At 37.2% G+C, this 24,457-nt stretch overlaps 1 protein-coding gene across 13 annotated transcripts in view; it reads left to right on the forward strand.

Annotated features, from left to right (window-relative positions):
• Positions 1 to 24,457, forward strand: part of CELF4 (CUGBP Elav-like family member 4) — a 717,922-nt gene that overhangs the window by 81,862 nt on the left and 611,603 nt on the right. For all 13 annotated transcript variants that reach the window (XR_004409737.2, XR_004409736.2, XM_033011138.2 and 10 more), the window contains exon 2: positions 11,593 to 11,675. Coding sequence is in view for 11 of the 13 variants with exons in the window: in XM_033011138.2 (XP_032867029.1) it covers positions 11,593 to 11,675 (83 nt within the window). In the remaining 2 variants the exon portion in view is untranslated. The remainder of the gene's footprint in view (positions 1 to 11,592; positions 11,676 to 24,457) is intronic.

Below are 24,457 nucleotides of genomic sequence, written 5' to 3' on the forward strand. Positions count from 1 at the left end.
TCTTCCTTCACTTCACACTGACAAGAGCCCTTTTAAACCCAGTGCACTGAAGCTTTGTGAATTACACAGATCTTGTTGTAATTAATTTCACTGTTTCTTTTTCACTTCAGAGATTACATCCTTATGCCTTTTGTAAAAATTTAAAGTTTTAGACTTAAATTCACACACTGTTTGTTTTTAACTTCTTGCACAGGAACTCAGTCCCACAATAGTAGATGGGAAAGTGCACCTGGATGCAAGGGACAATGGTACTTCCAGTTTACTTTTTTGAGCAAAATGACTTGGAGCATAATGTATTTGTGAGTTGATGCAGGTATTTGTCCATGTTTTAAAAAAAGTAGACCAACAGGCATTCATAGATCTGGGTGGAGCCTTGGTTCAAGGCTGACCTTTACTACAAACTATTTGTGTTGCTCTGGACAGGTGATTAAATCTTCTTTCAGCCTTTGCATGCCTTGTCTTGTTTCTAAATAATTTATACTTGGCTCAGTCTCTTAAAAACAAGTTTGTACAATGCAACAATGTCTCAGAGCTTTTTGCCAGAAAAGATATGGAAGCCCTGGTTCTTGGGACCTACCTGTCTTCCTTTGTGCTAAAACAGATAGGACCTCTGGGAAGCTTTTGCCATCTTTCTCCTGCCATATTCCCAAAGCACCTCATTTCACATTGTTTTCTCTCTCATGCACACACACACAGTATGTCTTGTGGTTCTCAGCCCTAAGTAGATAGAGGCGTGTTGATTAAGAAGATTACTTCATTTGAGGTTGCTTGCAGAAGAATTTGATCTTGCTTCATGCTATTCCACTGCCTATAGTTAATGAATAAGTCAAGTTGACAAAAAAGGGTAAAGAGAAAGGAATAGCAGATAAGAGACAATGCTTGTTTGCTCCTAACATCACTTAGAGTGTAGAAGAAACTACTCAAAGTAAAAACATATAGAAAATAGCATCTGATAATGGGAGTTTAGATATTAATTGTTCTGACAGCTGAAATTTGTCTCCAGAAATCTCATGAAGCCAACTGGTATTGTGGAGTTTTCTCTAGCTTATATTGTGGATCTTACAAGTTTCTGGAGACTTCCAGTCTCAGGATGATAATTTTGCAGGAGCAGCTGCTGCTTAAAGATTTTCATTTTTATAACATCTGGAATCAGGAAATACATTCTTTGTGGGTTTGGATTTGATTTGTAATATAAAAGTCCTAAGGTAGCTTCAGATGCTCTTACCTGAATTTAAACTTAATAAAACCCTGTGGAACTTAGCAAACAGTTTCTAATGTTGTCCCATTTACAGTTCTTGTGTACAAGGTGAGGAGGAAAACATGATCACAAGTAGTGGAAAGGTATTAAAGTCGATTTTGAGAGGTGACTTAAAGGTTCCACTCTGAATCTGAACTTCCTGAACTGAAGAAATGTGGACTGGCAAACTTGGTAAGAGCTCTAGAGAGATAATTACAATAGTCTGTTTCTGAATAAGTTGTCTAATAATAGCTCTTTCCTGCAGTTGTTTCAACACCTTTTGCTTTCATGCTTGAGCTGGAAAGTCTATATTGACACACATGCCCTGTCGCAGAGAAGAAAGAATATAAGGCTGTTTGAAGCACATATAAGTTTGTATTTAGAACAGGCTACTTGCATGTTCCTGAGACAAAAGCATAAATAACTTATCATTTGATGGTGCTATCAACAAAATGTTCACAACATGACCTTGATATATATATATATTTTTTAAGGGTGAACGTAGCAACTTTTCTTATGTTTTTAATTACAAACATATTTCTTGCATGTAGAGTTGATGCTATTTTCCAAGAAGTGTTGGTTCTTAACTCTGGTGAAAGATAATGAGCAGTAAAAAAAAACAAAACCCCAGAACCACCATATGTGGATGAAAAAAGACAAGGCATGGAAAAAGTTCTATGTGGCAGAACAGTTTAATTTGTTTAGAGATGGTTTTGATTTAGGTTTCTTTTTCTAAGATTCAAAGTATCTAAAGTGAATGTTGTTTAACAGTAACACAACCTCTGGAGATTAATGGAGAATTCTTGAAGATGTCTTCCAAAAGAAGGGGAACCAAAATTGAAAATAAAATGGAGAAGAGGGAGGGAAAGTTTCTGAAACAGCTAAATGTTTTAGAAAATCCACCGAGTTATTCATATGTTGCTAACAATAGAAAGAACTCAAAGGCAGGACCCAGAACAGCAGGTACAGAGCCTAATTAATTCATGTACTCTAAGGGAGCTTAACCCATAACTGTCTAAATGCAGACGGTAGTGTTTCAACAGCAGGGTTGTTTCTAGTTATGTTTCTGATTTGCAGCAGTGAATCATATGGCAAAAAAAAAAAAAAAAAAAAAAAAAAAAAATCACCCTATTTTCTTTGTTTATCACCACTATGGAAGCTAAAAATCTTGAAGATTTCTTGATATTTTTTTTTTTTTTTTTCTGAGGCTGTAATATAAAATAGATAACACAAATAAGTTGGATTTTTCTTTGAAGTAATTGGGATGTTGAAGTAAACCAAGCTTAGAGGTGATCAGGATTTTAATTTAAACTTAATGTTTCCTTGCTGAGTAGAAGCTGGAACCTACTTATTCTTATGCTCACTTGAGTGATCTCTAGAGTTTGGTCATGACTTTTCTCATCAGTGGCTGAGTTCTGAAATATTGGAAACTCTGTTGCTTGGTCCAGAAAACCATTTGATCATGGGTTCAACTTTAAAGTCAGCCTTTCTGTATTTTATAATCAAAAGCATGTCCTAATTGTTTGATGGATAGGGCCTGAGGACATGCATCTCTTCTTACAATATGGAGTCTACAGTTATTAGGCAACAAGTGAGAAGCTGAAGTGAGTCTGGTCTGTTTAAAAAATAAGTTCTCTACTGTAATTCAAAGCATCAAATATTTGTAGGCCCTATTAGACACATCAGCAATCTCTTTCGTAGATAACTACCTTAACCAGTAATCTGAGTCTTATTTCTCTAATGGGGAGTCTATTCATTGACTGTTTGCTGTGTGTATGGAAATTACATACCTGTTCTGGGAATTAAACTGGTTAGACTTGCAGAAACTTGAGAAGTGAATCTTGGATTTACTTGGACTCAGATGATCAAAAATATCTCAGAAGTTTCAGGAATAAATTTAAAGCTAAAATGTTGGCAGTTATGGGAAAACATACCTGGTATATGCTATGTCAAATCAATGGTACATTCTGTGTCTTATCTTGACTGCACCAGTCAGCAAAGGATGGTTCAAAGCAACTTGCAAGGAACTTTCAAGACTCAGGAGAAGCTTATCATTGTGTGAATCAGAACCAGAAAGTGTTCCCTCTTCCTGAGGAAAAATGAGAGATCAAAAGGTTTTCAGTTATCAGTGGGATAGAGGAAAGGTATATGTGGTTACTTAAGAATAAATAGAGGCAGACCCTCAGGGGTCTGCCAGTGATGATACACTCTGCTCTGTTTTGTAGAATTCCTATGCTCAAGATATTATTCGTCTGATTCAGATTAGAGTCTGGACTACTGACTGTCCTGGAATAAGTTCCTCTTGCTGTAGGCTTTGATCAGAAATTGTATCATGGGACTGAGGAACATTTCTTGGTGATGTATTTCATTGAAATTTCCTATGATATTAAAAAAAAAAAAAAAAAAAAAAAAAAAAAAGTGGTTTTATTAAAAACCTACATGTTATCAAAAATCAGGATGAAACCATTGTTTGTGTTTTGTTGAAATGTTTACATGCACTAGCAGTTACTCAAGTTTCTCTGCTGTCTGCCTGGACTCTGCTAAATGTAATTAAGCACTGCTCGGTCTGAGGAAGGACTCTGGTTTGGATTATGCATACCCATGTCACATTTTGAAATATCATAAATGCATTTTAAGTGAGCTAATATTCTGTAAATATAGTTAACTTCTGCATTTTCAGATTTGGACTCTTAATTTGTTTTTTAATATTGGTTCATGGGTGTATACGAATGTGCTTTATGTATGTTTTTACACAGAGACCCCTATCAAGTTATCTATAGTAGGAAAATGACAGCATCATAATAGTTAATGGAAAATAGCATAAGAGGAAAGAGAAAATTAACATTCCACACAGCAGGGCATTTCGGATGTTAATCTGCTTTGCAATATAATTGACAGGGAAGCTGATATCTGGGAAGATTTTTATTCCTATCTTTTTCTCTAAACAGTTAGTGTTCAGTAGTTGTGCAGCAGGGGAGATGGAGAAAAGGAAAGTTCTAGCCAAGTGAATGTTCTTTACCAGCAAAGATGTTAACTTTTGTCAGAAGGTAGTTAATCACTGAGAGAGAAACAGATGAAGAAATTGGATAAAACATTTCCAGTTCTAAAAGTCTTTATTGATTGTGTCCCCCTCAAGAAAATTCAGCTCAATCTCTGAAACCCTCAAGTGATTAAACCTTGGGCAGTCCACTGTAGACAGAGCAAATGAGAATTGTTTCAAAACCAGACATGTAGAACTAGGATAGTTAAAGCGAAAAAAGATTTCTTTTTCACTTTGAAATCCTAGCTAAGAGACGTAATCTGATATGTTCTTTTCAAGGGAAGAGTTTTCTTAAATGTTACAATCTTTCTCTGTGTAACAGATCCCTGAGTCTTGAAGTAATGAACTGTTTTATTTCCAGAGGAAGAGCTCTCTTAAACACAAACCTAGAGCTTGGAAAATGGTGGACAGATCTCTGGTCCACCACCGATAATTAGTACCTTTTTATCTAAATGTTTTAAAGATAATTAAGGCACAGAGAGACTGAAGCATCATTAAATGAGATGTTCAAACCTATGACCAGTTGGTAATTCCTATTTCCCAGACATGCAAGTTTTTGCTCTCAAAGCAGCTTCTCTACAAGACTGTAGATATTCTTAAATTGGAGCATGACCACTAGCATGTGGTCTAAGGTATGCAATATTATTATTCTTCTCCATTTTCTGTATACAGCACAAAAGTCTGGACAGTTGTTCTTGGATAGTTGTACTTGAATTGCAGTTTGTTTTCTTGCACTCCATAGTGTGATGCTGGAGTAAATCCATTGGCTTCTCTGCTTTGGGGTTTTGGGAAGTTTGGTACAATAATGGTGGTATGGAAAAGGCTCTACAGTAGTAGACACTTTGAACTGATTTATGTATTCTTTCTTGCATACCTGTTAAAAGAAAGGTATCTTGTTCACCAGTTCATGTGTTACACAGGAGTCTAGCATAAAACAAAGTAAGGACAACTATTTTGGAAACATCACTTTCAAAGTCAATTAATATTATTGTAACTAAAAGAATTAAGCTAATTGACCCAAAGAAGAAAAAATGTGATAGTTTTATCATTTTTTAGGCAAGGATTCTGATTTTAGTAACACTTACAGGTATCAGAAGGGCTGTAGTTTCAGAAGTTGTCATCTGTCAGCTGGTGGCTCCTCTGAGAGGCTGCTCAAAGCTCCCCCAGCTCCAAGTTGGACCTGCCTCTGTCCAAGGCTGAGCTAATTATCAATGGTGGCTGCACTTCTGTGATATCACGTTTAAGAAGGAGAACCTGGAAAGAGGACCAATTTTGTGGGAAATGCCTATAGAAACACTGAGGTCAGCTGAAGAAAGTATAAGGAGGGGATGAGGTGTGCCATACCAGAAACTCACTTGCAGCCTGTGGTGAGAGGGCAGGCTGTCCCCCTGCAGCCCATGGAGGTCCAAGGTGGAGAAGATGCCCACCTGAAGCCCATGGAGAACCCCTCAAAGGAGTATGTGGCTGCACTCAAAGAAGGCCAGAACTCTGAGGGAAGCTGGTGATGAGGCAGTTCATTGCTAGGAGGATTGCAACATGCAGAAGGGAACCATGCTGAAGCAGTTCATGAAGAGCTGTAGCCTGTGGAAAGGACTCACATTGGAGAAGTTTGTGGAAGACTGTCTGCTGTGAGAGGGACCCCATGCTGGAGCAGTGAAAGAGTGTGAGGAGTCCTTCCACTGAGGAGGAAGGAGTGACAGACACAATGGGTGATGGATTGACCACAACTCCCATTCCCTTCCCCCATGCCTGGGCAGAGGAGATAGAAAAATAGGGAGCAAAGATGAGCCAGGGAAGAGGGAGAGGTGGGGTGAAGTTGTTTTTAAGATGTGGTTGTAATTTCTCACTGTCCTGCTCTGATTTGGCTGGTAAATTAGTGATGATGATGATGATGATGATGATGATGATGATGATGATAAAAATAAATTGATGGTTTTTCTTTTTTGCCCAGTTGAGCTTGTCTTTTGCTCGTGACCAAAATTAGTGAATCATCTCTCCCTGCTCTTGTCTCAACCCACGAGCCTTTTCTTATATTTTCTCCTCCCCATCCCCCCACGGATGAGGAGTGAGCAAGTGGCTGTGTGGTGCTCAGTTGCCCCCTGGGCTTAAACCAGGACACTCAACCATTACAAAAGTTTTTGAATAAAAAACTTGATCAGACTACTTGAGCCAGACTTCTCAAAACCTAGGGTTATCCTACTTGTTCTGGATTATCACCAATTTAGCTGAGGTCAGTGTCTGAGCCAAGGATTCTTCCGAGAGAGGCAATAGATTATGGGTCAAATCATGAACCTAATTTTATGTTGGTGTAATTGCATACTTCTCTTGAGCTATATGCAAGCTCATCCCTTGACTGGATTTACATCCCTGAGTTCAGAATCTGCTTTAGCTCTTGGCTTTCATTCAAGAGCCTTAAAGCACCTAACAAACTTTTTAATTTTCCCTCATAATGACAAAGAGTAAACATAAACCCAGAAAGATTAAGAGTACCTTCCCCAAACCCCGTTGAAGTGTATAAGTATTCTTTCATTAGATTTAGACTAGTTCTTTAATGGCTTGTTCAGACATACAGAAAATACCTGGAAATGATCATGGTTATAGTCTAGATCTTAGAAAATGTCTCTGGATATAGATGTATGGAAAAACTAAAGGCATGTTTTGTGTGATGTTATGTTGTTCTAATAAAATCATAAGATGTCACTAAAACACATCATGCTAACAAAGGGTCATAAGTCACTAAGTGCTTGTGCTTTGATCTAAACAATAGGAAAAGATAAGAAACTGTGCCAGGATACCTGTGGCTGTCTGCCAGAATAAAACAAGCAAGGGGGAAAAAACCCTTAGTTACAGTTATTAATAGATCTCTAGTATGCATCATCTTCATCTCCCACCATATGTAACAAGGATTAATTAAGGTACAGATAATACATATATTTGAGGTAACTGGGAGGTTGAAGGTGGCAGATGGAATCTGATGCTGTGAACATGCAACCTTGAAGCTAAAAGCCTGCACCTGAGATGTCTGTGCATGCTTCTTACACCCCATGTAGAGGATAAGCTTCTCCAGAAGTTTATTCCTCTCTTATATGCTAGGTGAAATGAATGTCTCATCATTGACGGTAGACTGTAAGATAACTAATTTTAAATAACTAAATTTGATCTAGGTGACCAGTGCTTTTTAGCTCATCAGAACAACTTACCTGGTTTAAAGTGGCTGGAGGTCAATTGATTCATTGAAGTGATAAGCACTGAGATATCAAGTGAAAAGACTGTTTTTATTTGTCCCAGGATGAACTGAGCACTGGTGGGGTGAAATTTCCAGAATTATTCTGTTCAGCTCAGAATGTGTCCCTTGACTGTTTTGTCTCCCAGGCTTGTGCAAAATCTTCAGGAAAATTACTGTGGGGTCAAAGTTGCTGTAAGTGCAATCATTATCCATCTGTATGCTATGTAATTATTATTTATGTTATTGAATTCCCTGGAGGTAAAATTAAAATAGAGCTTTTATATTTATTCAAGCTCTTTATATTTTTTCAACCTCTTGTTTTTGTTTCCCCCTTCTCTTTAACAACCTTTTTTCTCAAGAGATCACTTTATATATCTTCATGTTTCCAAGAGATTGCAGTTCAATAGGTTGAGAGTTAATTGCCAGCTGGGAGTTTCCAGATGTTTATGCGCTACCCCAAAGAGCTGTCCACTGGTAGCAAATGAACAGCTGGAAAGGCACAATCCAAACAAAGCAAATTTTAGCTAATTGACATATGTCTAGAAGACTTGTCATGTTTTGAGAGAAATGGAATTGAAAATGGGAACAGCTAGGGTCATGTCCTTCATTATCAATAATTAAGCAATTACATTTTTTTGTTCAAATTCAGATATAATTCTCAAGCACTATACTCACTTAGTCATTATCACCCATATAAATAGATGACAAAAGTAATACATAGACTTCACTCTTTTTCCTGAAGAAATGTGTTCAGAAATATTAGTTATAGTGTTGAACATAGGCTCTTTCAGGGGGCTGGATGGTGGAAATGATTTGTAACAGAATATGAAGTCTTTCACCTAGAAGTCAGATTCACATCCAGCCTAAACAGCTGATGGCAAGTGAGCTGCTAAATTGAGCTACTTAAGTGTTTACTATCAAAATGATTTTTTTTTCTTTTTTTCTTTTTAGTGAAATAAATGGTTCTGTACACAATCAAAAGTTTCAGTGGGGAAAATTGATTGTTCTGAAATTGTTTTCCACATGGAAAATCAAAATTTAAAAAGTAACTTTTTTCACCAGCTTAACTTTTCTCTGTAAAACCCAGTATAGCTGCTTCATATGACATTTATTTCAAGACTCAGTTGTTTAGGGTGTTTTATCCTGTAGTGTCAACCTGAGTGCTCAGTGTTCTGTTCTTTAAGCAACGTTCTTCAGGAAGGAAAAATCCTTTGGAGAGGTCATATGGATGCACATTGAAAGAGGTAGACTAGGAAAAGTAACACCTGAAAGATGGGAAGGGAAAGAAATCTTAATTGCTTTTTGTCCTAAAGCACAAGGAGATGAAATATAGAAAATATTGCAGGATGGAATAATAGGTATGTATTTTTTTTATCACAAGCCACACTTTAATGTTTTTAAAAAACATTACTCTATATGATGGCTCATGTTGGGTTTGTGTCTTATAGAACAATCTTGTGATAAGTAAAGGGAAGACAAAAAAAAATCCATGAAATAGCCTTTTCACGTTAAAATTTGAGGTTTATTATGAACATTAATTTCCATTCCAGTTGGCCATTGCTGGGATGGAACTTCTTAATGTCTCTAAGCAGTTAGGATTTACTTAAAGTAGATGAGTTAGTATTTTTCCTAAATAAATTACTTTTTGCCCAACAAGAGGTGAATAGAGTGTAATTCATGTGCATGACATCTTTAAAGAATGAGGCCAACAGAAATATCTCCACAAAACATTTTTTGTCCCTGAAAAACATGATTTTTTTTTTTTGTCATTGTGAGAGACTATACTTCATTGTTTCAATTTCAAAGTATTTTTGCCCTTAATATCTTTTTCATGAAATCAGTGATTGGATGCATCCATCTAAGTACTGTTTCTGGGAGTTTGGTACTTCTACCACTTAAATAAACATGCTTGGAAAGAACTTAATAGAGGTTTCTCCCTGATGAGAACTTGACCGCACGCACACTTTATGGGGATCTTGGAAGGAAATTTTACTCCTTCAGAAAGGAATAGTCTTCTGTCTACTCAGTCTGAATTACAGTCATGATATGGTAGGAATTGCAGGACATTGTTACCTTGAACTGTCATCATGGCCGTCCCAATGAGGAGAAAAATATAGCTATCATAATGGGAGCTTTACACTGTATAGTTTATCTCTATAACAGTGCACTATGATGTGCCTAATTAGACTGTATCAGCTGCTCCATGTCTGCTACTAAAGGGATAGTTTCTTATTGTGTCTAGTCAACAGCTCTCAGCCTGTGATTTAGCACTGAAATTAAATTTAAACATAATTTCCCATTTGATTATCAAGCTATGGGTGACTTTTAAGGATCCTTTTTAATCCATTACTTCTACTAGCTGTAAACTCTCTGCCACAGTTTCTTCTTCTTTGGTAGATGTAGACTAACTGAAAACTCATCCATTTAAAGTTAGAGAGGAAGAAATGCAAATAATTCCAATTAGAGTATGCAAACTTGTTGTTGTTCAGTCTCCTTCATTGATTGTCAGCTTCTACTTCTGAGTCTCAATTATTGAGATATAATAAATGTGATGGGTTTAAACTGAAAGGAATAAGACCTTCAGAAATATAGGGTGAGAAATAGGGAAAAAAATAAGATTTTTTTCCCATGCTAAATTGGAACTTTCATCCATCTTGTATCTTCATTGTGAGATTAGTAGAGTGACTTCCACAAGACAATCTTTAAAATTATGTATCTATGTATGTGTGTTTGTAGGAAAAAAAAACCCTCCCTAGACTTTTGTGCATATTAATCTGTTAAAACATTGTGAAGAAAAAAAAAAAACAAGTGTATATTTCTTCAGTAATATTGTCTAAGGATCCAACCTGGATAAAACAGTGCAAGTTGTATGGACAAAAAGATAACAGTGTTGATCAGAGCTGAAAAAATTTCATAGCCTACTGTTTACTCACCTGTTGCATACCTTTTTATATGCCTGGGAAGAAGCTGGGTGGGTCAAGATGAAGTTATGGAACACATTTATTTTGGAAGTCTCTCTGTACTTGTGTTGCTCTTGAAAGATGCCCACAGTTTGATGGACATATTGCTTGAACCTTGAAAGATATGATACTTCCATTTCAAGGAGCTGGTGAGGTTGCAGACATTCTGTAGTAACGTCAAGAGAAAATGTCCTCTGCGTAACAAGCACTTCTTTTACTGCAGGAACTGACAGGTTTTCAACATATTGCAGTAAGAAGGAACGATCTGATCACATCAGACACACACACAACTGGTTTAAGACATTGCAACATTGACAAGTTTTACCAGTTTTACCAGAAGGTGAGCAAGAATGGAGGTGGAGAGAGAAGGCAGAACAGAGTTTTTGCTCTGCCCTACCATGACCAGGTCTTTAGCTTTTGTAGTTGATAAGACAACTTTTTGGAAGAATCAAAGACATGATCCATTGGAACATCTCTGAAGTTCTAATGACCTGCAAATTAACATGGATGTTTTGGATTGATTGGTTGGGCGTTGCTGTGATTGACTTTGTATGCATGGCTGGAAGCCAATGAGACCTTGCAGCAGCAAATGCAAGGTGGTGGCTTTCTGGTGTGATGCAAACAAGGAGACTACTTGTGGATGAAAGTCAGGTTAAACAATAGGCGTAGTCCTCTGCTGTAGGAAGTCCCAAGTCCTCTACATGCTTTTTCCTTTAAGTGTTTGTTACGAAGGAAGGACATGAGATCTTCAGTGTGATATGGCAGTAAGCTGTTTGTTCCCAGTGTTTCTGCTGGAGCAGGAGTCCAATCTCATGCTCCACTTTGCCACCATGTGGGTTCTTCGAGATCCTTAATCCTCTACAACCCTCTGTATCCGACACTTCAGCAAGTATTCAAGCAAAAATAAGCACTTATAGCCACTCCGTTGCTCACTTTTCATCCAGGTTCAGAAGAAGTGATTATAACTTAATTTCTCAACTCTCTACTATCGACGTATTAAGGAGAGGTTTTTTTGATTGATTTACTGGGAATGGGATGATGATGGGAAAGTGGTTTTCTGAATGTCTCAATTTTAAACAGATTCTCTCTGAAGCACTGTTTTTACTGAGGATTTGCCTTTTGTTTACAGGCTGTGCCTTCCTAACATACTGCGAAAGGGAGTCTGCTCTAAAGGCCCAGAGTGCACTGCATGAACAGAAGACACTGCCAGGGGTGAGTCCAGATTGATAACTTTTTTTTATAAATCTAAAATGGGTTACATATGGAGTTCCTGTCTTGGGTTTGGAAGCATAATGCCTCCAGTTGCTTGGATGATTCACTATTTGCATTGTGCTAATAAAATCAAGATAACACCAACCCACCAAAACTGTTTCCATGCACAAAATTAAAAGCATTTTGTTCTTATTCGGAGTTAGGAAAACAGTAATTAACTAGTTATTGGGTAGATTCTACCAGTCTTACTCAGCTGAGGAATGGTTTTAGAGTTCTGACCACTACAATAAGATATTAGAAGCGCTCATCAGGTACCACCTCTTACTGTTTTTCTTTTCTGAAACAAGGTGTGGCAGCAAGAAATAAACAAACAGATCACACTATTGAGTTATCACAGAACGAATACATATTCCTGATGACAAAATGGTTTGACTCAGTTACTTTAGTATTCAAGCAGCTGTAGCAGATTGGAAAGGCGGTGAGACAAGGAGAAAAGAGAGAGAGGAGAGACTAACACAAGATAATGAGGAAAATTATTCACATGAGCAAGATCTAAGGTTCAGACAACACAAGCAGAACTAAAAATAGAATCAGCATTATGTGGGGAAGACCTGCCCTGCTGGGATGGGTTTCCAGTTTAGCAGTAATTGGAGAAGGGAGAGAGAGAGAGACTATTTAACTTCGGCCAGGGTACATAGCTTGGAAACAGCCAAGTGCAGTACTTCTGTGGCTAGAATAGGGCTGGTTTCACAATGGCACAAAAGTCAGTGATCAAGTAATTAAGAGTGGGATCCTGAGGGTTTAAGGTTGCATCTAAACTGAGAAAAAATTGATTCACAAGTCTACCTTTATTACTTGGTGTTGAATGACTGAGTCCTGCATATCCATAACTTACCTTTCTACAAAGCTTAAGACACATCAATTGTTATATGTTGCTAGAAGAAAGTGTTGATTCTTCTCTGCTTGTTTACATCATCCTGGGTCTATTTACCGATCTCTATGCCACCTTGCCAGTATGGAGATGCCCACACATTTGCTCATCTGCATCTATCTTTGCTTTAAAAGACATACCTTATGTAAATATATATGTACTTCATTCCCTAGAAATACATTTTTGTCAGCTGACAACTCCCTCTGAATTATTTTTTCCTAGAAACTCGTCAGTCACAGATTGAAAGTAACTTGAGTATTGCTGGGGTTTAGGTTTTTCTTTATTTCCTTTTTTCTTTTTTTTTTTTTTTTTTTTTGTTTCCCCCACCTTAACAGGTGATGTTTCTTTCTACTCTCTCTTCTGAATGATAGATGTACAAAATTGAAAATATTTTAAATAGAGATATCTCAGGTAATATTTTACCAGAAATTTTCTGAAATATGCTTGAAATCACATATGTATTTATAAAAACTGGAGATATTCTTGTGGCAAATAGAGTGTTGTGTATTTAAAAGATACTAACTAGAATTCCAATTGTTTTCACTAAGACTGCTTGGTTTCCTCATTAGGAGCCAGACCACCCACTTGCTTATGGAGGTCCTATCTTATCTATGAGGTTAAAAACACATCCTGAAGTTGTATGATGGGAATATCTTCAAGAAGACAGTGGGTCAGTGAGAATGAGGGCTCAGATATTAGGAGGGAGGACAAGTGATGATTTTTTTTTTTTTTCAATTACTTCTTTATATATCCACAGTTCTGAATCTTAGTCTGCATTTTAGAAATTTCAAAACACAAAACTCTTAAAATCAAAACTGCTGTATCAGACAGTGGCAAAATTCAACCAGCTTTTGTATTAGGATCAAGAGTTCTTTCAGAGGTTATACTGACGGATTCTAGACTACAGGTAAAGCATTTCTTCCTTGGTTTATGTTACTTCTGTGACATATAACCCATACTGACCACACTGACTTCAGAAAGCTTCTTTGTTTTGTTTTACACTCTGAGGTGACACATCAGGATCTGATTGAATCAGGAAGAGTGAGTCCTCTGTTTAAAATAGCTACCAGGTTTTTGAGCGTTCTGAGCACTGACTTCTCCCATCCCTTTCATTTCCAGTTCTGTTTGTCTCAGGATAAAGGTTTACTTTACACTAGCAAATCCTCTGCATACAGCTTTCTGCCAAGTTTCTGAACTCATCTTCTGAATGATGTCACTGTAGTTTATTTAAGGAAACCAGCCTTGTCTCTTGATAAACTATCATGCTGAGATACTGTTTTATAGTTCCTATGTGAGTAGCAAAGAATTATGACTTACCTGACTGTTCTTGATAACATGCACCAACAATATCAAGCATAGTTCATCATCATAAAATAAAAAGCACTCATAAGGTCAGGGGTCTAAGTCCTTATTCACATGAGTTCACAAATGACACATATATAACACCTTCTCTTGACCCTCTACTGTCTGTGACACAAACAGCACTACTGAGGAAGTATCAAAAATAATTAACAAGCCTCAGATAAGAAAAAAGGAAATAGTACTAGAGTGAGCCATTGAATCAAGATAATTCTTCCCCATCCCCCAATAAACTATGTATTTGCCTGCTCTTGCAACATTGCTGTTTGTGTTCTTTGTATTATAAAACACAGAATTGAGTCATTTTTAATAATATGCACATGAATGCTAATGTATGGAAATGGTGACGCATGAGGAGTTTGTGTCCAGATTCAGACGCCTTGCCTCTTAGCTATGTATCACTTTGTTTTTAGTAGAGTGGCTACATGCACATATTTTACAGTAATTACTTTCTGGATGTGCTTTGTAAGATGACAGAAATATGTTTCACATATTTCTATGTTATATGTGGGACATAAAGTCATCTTGTGGAATAATCAAAAGACTTTCAAGCAGGTATGTGTTGATTAATAAAGTCTTTATGGCACTTTGTTTTTGGGCAGGAAGGAATCATGATAGATATTTTGAAGCAACTAGAATGGAATGTAAAACATACAATTATCAGTTTAATCCTCTTAATATAAATGAATCAGGCTGTTTTGGACATTTTGAAATTGTCTTGCCTAAAACAGAAGGTTAATGTAACAGGGTATGTATGTATGTGTAAAGAGCCCTTTACGAGTGTTGGACAATTCAAATTCTAGCATTTACTTGCGATTGTTTATTTTACATATAATAGAGTATCTGGATGATGAAGTATATTAGTTCTTTAATAATTTATAGAAATGCTTTGATGTTGCAGTAATTACATTAAAGGTCACATATCAAAGGTAATTTGGTTGAGCAGCTGTGATGGTTTCTCAGAAGCAATCAATATTGCTGTCCGTGGTGCTGATTTCACCAAGGGGACTGCCAGATTAAAGGAGGCTTATTACCAGCCAGACAGACACGGGGGAAATCAAGAACAGATTGGAGAGATGCACTATCCTCTTTCCCCACCTATAATTAACACTGTTCACCATAATCTGTGCTAATCCTTCATAGTGGGAAACCACATTTTCTTTTCCCCCCAACATTATAAAAAGCAAATTAGGCAGGGAAGAGTAATTTGGGAGAGCAGGAAAGAGAAAGTAGAGAAACTAAAAGTTGATTCACCCTTGGGATTTCTGATGCTGATATATCTCAACGATAAAATGCAATATCAAAAAGATAGCCCATGGTCTTGGGGAAAACACAGGGAGAAGGGGCAAGTGGTCTAGACAATGACAGAGCAGGGGATGCGAGAATTGTCTGCCTGTAGATTTGGTATAATATTATCTATTTGTCCCACAAACCTCCACAGGAAATAAAATCAGGGAAATAAAATTATGTTTTAAGTGTAGACATTTTGATTACAAATTATAGTGAAGCCAACATTTTCTCCCCTTTCTTTTTCCTTTCTGAAGTGAATAGCAGAGGATAATGGTGAGAAATGTAATTATGTTATCAAGATCTACTTTTATTTATAGCACAAATAAACTGAGCTCATGTATGATAAGCACAGCAGCATTTTTCTCCTCTAGTTCTTTGTGGAGCATTCACGCAAAGGGAGTGAATACTCCACGTATACTTGGTTGGAGGCACTCCTTCTTTGCATAATGTTAAAACCTCCCTGTAAGAATTTCAAAGAATAACTATGAAATTAAGTAGCTAAGAAACTGTTAAGCTTGACAATCCACAGGTCTTATTCAGGCTAGGAAGTAGACTGGGTTTTCTTACCGTATCTGTCTTTTTTGAAAGGGAGAGTGGTACTACTGATATGCTAAATTTCTCAGTCTATAACATAATTAGTTTTCTTTCTAACTTTTCTTATATCCATTGACTCTTCTATAAAAAATATATTCTGCTTTATTAATCATATGCAAAAATATACATCTGTAACACTAGAAGACAGGTGATCCCATAAAACTCATATTAAACACTGTTTTAAACAAACAAACAAAACCCCCTCTTTAGTGACACAAAAGTTATCCTCAGTTTAAAAATTAAAAAAAAAAAAAAAAAAAAAAAAATGAAAGTTTTTCAAAGTTATTGGCCTTATTCGTCTCACATTCATATGTGTATGTGAGGAAAGACACCTGAGTATGGAGGGGAAGGGGAGAGGGTGTCTTGCAAAATCTAGCCCCACTTGAATCCTTGTAGTAAGGCTTAAATGAGACATAAGTGTCATGTGGACTTCAGAAGTCATGCACATATAGCATGGATTTCACTGTTCAAGCAGACTTTGTTGTAATTTTACAGTCTTATTGTCTTTTTTTTTTTTTTTTTTTTTTTTTTTTTTTTAATGTCCCAAAGCTTTTTCCAAAAGCTTGTTAGAAAACCATTAACCACATATCATCCTGCACACTGTGTTATGCTAAAAATGGTATTATATTCCCACACCTTTCCATTTCAAAAGTTTTTGCTACCAATGTAAATTGCAATTTGGTCAGCAGTGGCAGGCTGGATGGGTTCCATTGATTAAAGTAGCCTGCTGAACACACAGGCTGCTCGCCATGCCCTTTAGATTTTGAAAGAAAACACATTTAATTGTTCCCTTGGGAGAAACATGTCTGTTTTCTGAAGTTAAAAATGAAGATGAAAAGGAATAAAAACAGATTTGAGGTAAGAGACTTGCAAAAACGAGTCCTGTAGAATTTCTCCAGTGCTTTAAAATCTTTGGGTGTCAATGTCACGGTTAAAAAGATTTTTTTTTTTTTTTAACCCCTCATTTCCTCCCTCTGCCTGACCAGCTAGTAAAAGGACTTGGATCTTTCTTTGGGGGAAGGAGGGGACAAGAGAGGGAGAGGAAACTATATGCACTTTCCATTTGCTAAAACACCCTGTAGTTTGACACTGCTGTTCTGTTCAGCAGATGAGATGAAACACCTGTGTCCTATCTGCTTGGTAAACATTAAAGTTCCATTTCACTAGTTAAAGATTGGCTTATGTATCCCTATACAGCAGCCTCTAGAATACAAAATAAACTCTCTCTGCCACTCTGTCCAAAGAGCTTTAGAGGAAAAGGATACATTCTGACAGAACCAGTGTGTTGAATGCATTCTGTTATCTCAGCTGAGACTGGGGTGTTCATCACACTTGTGGTAGCTGACCAAGCTTAGCTTGATATGCAAAATGGGAACAAGACTTCTCAGTTGTGTTTGACATTTGGTGGCAACTGAAAAAATGGTGTGCAAAAAAAATATAAATTATAAAGTTAGCATTGTCTTGTCTTTCTAATTCAACACCTTTCGGTTTTCGAAGGATGATTTCCAAGTAATTCAACAAAAGCTTTTGCTGGACCTTCATTTGCTTTAGGTATTATTCAATGACAACTTTTCTCTCTGACGTGTCTGCCATAGGAGGATCAATCTAATTTTATGTACAACTGTAAAGATGAATGATAAGTAGAAAGGATTCAGGCAAGTACAAGCTGAATAAATTATAAAGGGCAAATGATGACAGGACTGGGGGTCCCAAGAGAGACTGATATGATAACAGAAACTAAAGACGAATTTATGATGGATGTAGTTAGCATGTACTGGGGCTGTTAATTCTTCAGGGTAGTTTTACAACTTCTTGTGATTGGAGCAATCAAAGTATTTCATTTTAAAGAGATGCTGTATATTTTCACTTGTCTGTTCTGCATATTTGTATGTATGGCCTCATTTATATGCATAGCAGTAAACTCCCATAGGGTAGTCAAGCTTACCTTCCATCAAAGGGCCCCTATTCTCCAAACCGTAATACCACTGTTTATGCATAAATAAATAGATAATGTGTAATGATTTGAGGGCAAACCTGCATCTCAGAGAAAAAAAAACGAAAAGTTTCTATTTTCATGGAACACAGCAATCAAATCTTTTCAGATCATGCAAGTAACTGAACACCTTTAGCTACCTTCAAAGCCAAGCCTAGGGATTGAGTTAGCTCACTGATCCCTGATGAAAAATTATATATAACAAGTTTCAGGTAGGTCAAATTTTGGGCTTAAACTACTTTAAGAGCAGCTGATGCAGCATCATAAAGTTAGAAGCAAATCTGATCTTGGAGCAGTTCTTGATTGCATTTCATTCATACTCTTATTTCTATCTCTTGTTCCTTATTATTAAGGATATTTGCATGAAAATGATCTTTTTTTCCTTCCTCTGAAGGGTTATCTCTTGTCTGTGAGTAATGCTTACTCTGGCCTACATTTGTGAATACCATGGGTTTGATTCCGACTTCATTTATACAAGTGTAAATCAGCAGTGATCTGATTGAGGTCAAGGGATTTGTATGGTGTAGGAAAGAGCAGACTCAGCTATATTTGTCACTGCTGAAATGATGTCATCGTGAACAGTACCATAGCTCTAAATGAGGAAACATATTTCTACCAAGAATCTTTGCATCCGAATATCTGATATCACAGAATGCTGAGCATCCCTGACACCTGCTGGGTCATTCAGTAGCTCCCATGGGCTTCTTGCTAGAGAGAGATCCCAGCTCCAAACTATATGAATTAGAGATGGTTGACATCTTGGTATTTCAACACTGTTAGCCATTGGATAGTAATGAACCCTAAACAATAGGGTTTCCAGTTACATCACCCTACTGATTCAAGTGATGATGGGATACACCCAGGAATAACTTACAAGTAGTAAACCTCCACTTCTCATCCCTTGTTCTTTATCACATAGAGACAGAAGAAGAGGAGACACCATTTAACAGTCAATTTGCTTTTCATGTGTGCAGTCATATGGATGATATTGTGTGATATTACATAGTTCAAGAGTCATTATTCATAGGATAACATTTCCTAAAACACCTACTTCCCATATTTGCACTATATAGTAATGGAGAAGCATGTGCTGATTATGATCTGTAGTGCAAGCCTAATGTAAGCTTTCGATAAAACACCTAGATGAAGGTGCCATGTAATTATGTGATTAGGACTTCTAATTGTGGCAATATGACCACTTATACTATAGTTTTACCAGTGGCAGCTGTACTACTCATAGTTAACATTGGTGTAAGCTGTCTGCCCTGTGTTTCTTCATGTAGTGTATACATTTCTTTTACTCCTTCAGATACACAATAAGACAATTTTTTTTTTTTCTTAAAAATACAAAGGTTGAATACCATACATAATTGATGGATCAGTTATGAATGCCCACCACCAAAAATATTATCATTGAAACTTGCAGAAGTGTGTGTCTTGGTCTAGTTTAATTTAAATAGTATGTATAATAACAATGAAAATATAAACCCACAGACTGAATGCTATGGAGAAATTACATTCCATGACTGTAGTTCCCAGGGGGGTCATTACACAATAAAGACTTGAATCTTTCCTGAAACATTATTTCTGTTGGTGCTATTATGCTATGTAGGTTAAGAACATGTATGCATGTTGAAGACAGACTTTCATCTGTAGTGTAGACAGACTGCAAACCTTATTATGTGAAAAGTAGCCACTGGCTGCAGATCTTTTAAAAAAGCTGTGTATCCTTTATTAAATAATCTAAGAGCATGATTCATACATTAAACTTAAAACTGTGCCTAACATTAAGAACACCTCTTACAGAACTAGCTGAGCTGGAATGCTTTGGGGAGTGACAAAATCTGTCCCATCTCACCACTTACGGATAATTTTTGATAGGACTTGACGTGATGTAACCCATTTAGCTTCTGCGCTTCATTTCTGCTGTGCTCTTTACCTTGGCAAGGAGAAAGTGGTGGGGAATGACTGACCGTGAGATTGCACTATCAGTTCAGGCAAGTAGCTATCTGAAGTGACTTTGTTCTGTTGAGTAGCTGCAGTGAGAGACTTACAGTGGCACTGCATGTATGAGCTGCTGCATTTGGCAGGTTCCCAGCAATGTCAAATCTCTCTGATTAGTTTCTGTAAGTACAAGGACAAAATTAAGCCTAACTTATTTTTCAAAGAAGAAATGTGTATTTCCCATTTTTCTCTTTAATGGGAACTTCTTTTATCTTGTTTCCCATACTCTTTGTCCCCTCCTTTTCCCACCGTGTCACCCCTTTTTTTAAAAAAAAAAATCTTTTAAAATACATTTCCTTTGAAAAAATATGTGCCTTCAAATTTCTTTTAGTTCTGTACTTTATTTTGACCTTTGTATGCACACATTTTCAACACCAAATGAATTCTATAGTTCTAGAATGAAGTTGTTCCCTTTCTTTCCTCTTAGTTATGGTAAACTACAACCCTCAAAGCCTCCACTACTTTCTAGTGCATATTTTCTTTGGCATTTTGCAAAAAATGAATTTTGATCACTGGCTTTGTACAGGTTTTAGCAGAGCAAGTCTTGTCCATCTATAACTAATCCATTCCAAGCTCAGGTTATTCCATCAAACAGATGGAGTGAATTTATTTTTCTTTTGTTCTGTTAATGGCTCAGTCATTTCTATGTTACTATAGTGACTTTGCATGACAAATATGTAACTTATAAGACATGCTGGCATGAGTTTCTGATTTCATTTATGGCTTTGATCAATGGAATAACATTTTGTTTCCAGGGTAGTAAAACTGGAATCAGATTCTCTGGGTCATTTTATTATGGCTCACTTACTGACCAGATCTTCTTTGGTAAACATCTGAAACATTGCTTCTGACTTTTGCATTACTTTGTGGTGTCCTCTCTCAATAAAGTCATATTAGTGCCTCATGTCTGGCCAAAGAACATTTTCTCCTCCTTTTCTCCTCTGTCCCATCTCACTCTGCACGTCTGTCCTTGCCATCTCTTATCTCCTTTGTAGATTTGCTGGAAACATTACTCTCTGTTCACATAATGTCTGCCCGGTGAATTGAGTTGAGATTACAGCTGCTGAGGAGGAACACTGTGCTTCCCTAATACTTCTGCCTGGGAGATCACATATTTTTTCCAGACAAATGGAGAGACTGAGGTTACTGATCTTTTTCACGTTATGTGAGGTTACATGCATACAGATAGCAGAGTTGCCTTGTTGTATATCTGATGTTTCATGAAATTGAGGTTTAGTGCATGTGAGCTTTTCATTGTGTGTTCCTGTTGCTCAGGAGAAACAAGGCAGCCAGGAGAGGGTTGTTCATGCGGTGTTCTCTTGCCTGTTCTTCCTTAGAGCAACTGGTGAGTGAATAGGGATTGATTTCTGTGCCCATACTTATCCTGTACAGGGGAAGGGGGTGGGGAGCTGAACCTTGTGTGCTAGCTGTTTTGGTGCTAGCAGTCTGCTGATCCCAGTTTGTTATTTTTTTTTTTTTTTTCTATTGCTGCACCTTCACATTTCTTGATATTACACACATTTCTCTGGGAGGGGAGAGGCTGAGACACTCCTGGGAAAGCTGGGCATATGTGACTGCATCCAACAAGCAGACTGATGCTGAGGGGATCCTGAGAAAATGTATATATTTGTGGGCTCTGTATGGTTTTTGGAAACTATAGTACAAGCTCTACAAATGTGGATACACTACAAAGAGTAAAATACAGGTGTGACACCCTCCAAAGATAGTGTCTCATGTCCCAGTAGAGGTCCTAGATTTATCAATATTGATATGTGTTTCTCTTTTATTTTTTTCTATTAAGCTTTAAACCTTTTCCATCAGCACTCTGAACTCAAGCTGCCATAGCACAGTGTTAATTCCTCTAAAGTGAGCTTGTCCAAACTAATTTCATTGTCTTTGTTGAGTGAAGTGCAACAATTAATCAGACAAAACAAATGGGTCCACACAAATCAGGTATTTACAATTATTTCAGTTTGGATAATCTAATGTGATGTTCATTGTTCAGCTAAGAAATATACTTCCCAGTGAAGGGGGGGCTCTCATTCTATACTATTGTCTGCTTGGTGTAAATTCAGAGTAACTCCATGGACTCTGTCAGAGTTTAAGTTTCTTTACATCAGTGCAGCCCAAATGAGGATCTTATCCTATTTCTTTAGATGCCCTGTAAAGCTGCCTCTCTTCAGCTGCGCTTGCACTTTAGAGATACAGTCAGGGGAGGTGGAAGGTCATTTCTTTTTTTTTCCTGGGCCGGGGTTGTGGTGTTGAACTCATTCACTTTGGGGAATCCAGCTTTCTTTATGCACCTCTTTGCTCTCCAGCACTGAAACTCTGACTGACAACTCGGGTTAGTCTCCAGATCTGGCATTGCTGCTGACTTTCTGGATAGCATTGTAATTAGATTCCCTCATTACCAGTGCCTCTCTTTCTTGGTATTAGCACCTTGGGGCTATATTCTGGTTTTCCACAAATTCCAGCTGAAAATTCACAGCAATCATGGTTGAAAGACAGGGGATTGTACCAACAGATCAACGCTAAAAGACAGATCACTGCTACTTTCTCCATTTCTTTGTAGGATACATTGTTTTTCCTTCCCTCCTCCTTGTCCCTCTCCTGTCCAAGTAACACACTGTGTTCCTGGGCAATCTTCACAAACTTAATCACATTTGGGCCCAGTGTTTCTCCTGCAGACCCTGGAGTGTGCAATGCTTAGGCCTTGGTTATTAGTTTACACAACAAATGAAGCCCATTAGAGGAAAATAATCAGGGCTCAAGAAGGCCACCTCACTCATTATCTGAGGAGGTTATGTTAAGCCCCTGTAGTTATTAATCATACTTTCCCATGCAGATAGCTGAAGATTAAGAGTCACATTTATCCTCTTTGCTCCTCATTCTTTCACACTGATGTGCAAACGCTCTTTATAATCGTTGTTATTATGGTTATTCATAGCCCATCCAGTCAGCCAGGACTGCTCCTGAGACATTGTTTGAAGTCTTGCACCTATCCATGGTAGCTTGATGATACAAATCAGAGCCGCTGGAGGTCTCTCCATTTATATCTCGGAAAACATCCTTGAGAGTCCTAGAAAGTCTCTGCTAGCTGTTATTGAATTGCAGTATCTTGTCCAGAGGCCAAGAGATTTCTGAACAAAAGCCGACACTATTATAAGAGCCAAGTTTAACAGCAATCCTCTTGATTTCACTTGCTTTGCCTTTTAATACCAGTTCTAACCTTGAACTTAGACTAAGATGATATGCTACCCTGTGGATTTTTGAAGTCTAGCCTAATGCCCTTTTAATCAAAGTGAATGACTCTTTTTTTATTACTTCATTTTTAAAGCACTTAAATCAACTGGGATAAAATCAGATTTGTACCACATGGACTCAACAGTGGGTTTACCAAAAAAAAAAAAAAAAAAAAAAAAAAAAAAAAAAAAAAAAAAGGAAGCATTTATTCCACCGGAATAAATTATCTTTTTATTTTTCTTTTTCCTCTAGAAATGGTAGCCTGTGCACATGCTCACACACACACATACACACTCAAAACAAATCCCCAGAAAACCTTCATAAAAATGCAGGTACTTGGGAAAGACATTTGGAATCTTTTCTACCCAGAAAGACTTTAGTCATGTAGCATTTGCTTCAATAAAAAATTATGGTTAAAGCAATAGTTAGCAACTAACTTCATTCACCATATAGGGACTGCACAACCATTCAGTTACAGATCGTATCAATGTACACATACTTCCATCTGTTTGCACACTTATTCCTTTTCTTTGTGTCCACTATCAACTTTATAGAAACTATGCTCCAATTTTCTTCTTGTTCCACTTAAAGAAAACTGTTTTTCTGTAAGTGGGTTTAACTTCTGAAACAAGGGCCAGGTCAGTGATATACAGAAATCCTAGACCAGTGAGTCCATAGTATCTATCATACAAACTTATAATCACCAGTTCATCCAGTTGCTAAAACCTGGATTCACTCTTGAACCTGTAGTGTGAGTTACCATAAATGTCAGCTTGTCCATCCTAAAATTACTTTACAACCTGTGAGGAAAGGCACATTTCCAGAATGAACAGTTCATACCATTTCTCCTTTGACTGAAGCAAATAAAACTCCTAACCCTGAGTTATTCTTAAGAAGTCAGAGTTCAAGTTGGGTCTGTTTCCCTCACACCTGCAATAATAATTTTAGTATGCAGTGCTTATGCTTCCAAAATGCTGTGCTTAGTTACTGATTCTGCATATCTAGAGGAAATTGGTACTGCTGTCTTGAGTTGAAGGTCTAGTAGTCTCTGTCATTTCATGATCTGGCTCTTCTGGCTCTTTTTTTTTTTTTTTTTTTTTTTTGGGGGGGGGGGGGGGGGGGGGGGGGCGGGGAAGAGGTGGGGATTTTTTTTTACTTTTTGTCCTAGCTTAGGCAGTGTACTTGATAATGTATAAGACTCTTGCTAGAGCCTTATGTGATTATTTTTCTTTTTTTAATGAAAGTATTTTCTCTAGAAAAGGTCAATTCAAGACCTTTCCATTTGAGGGATCATAGTGGTTTTGGTCATGCATTTATTTGAGGCAGAGTTTTTGGATTTGTCAGAAAATGCTTGTTCAAATGAAAGGG

Source organism: Tyto alba, unplaced genomic scaffold (assembly GCF_018691265.1).
Source record: "Tyto alba isolate M040663 unplaced genomic scaffold, T.alba_DEE_v4.0 Super-Scaffold_42, whole genome shotgun sequence".
Classification (NCBI taxonomy): Eukaryota; Metazoa; Chordata; class Aves; order Strigiformes; family Tytonidae; genus Tyto; species Tyto alba.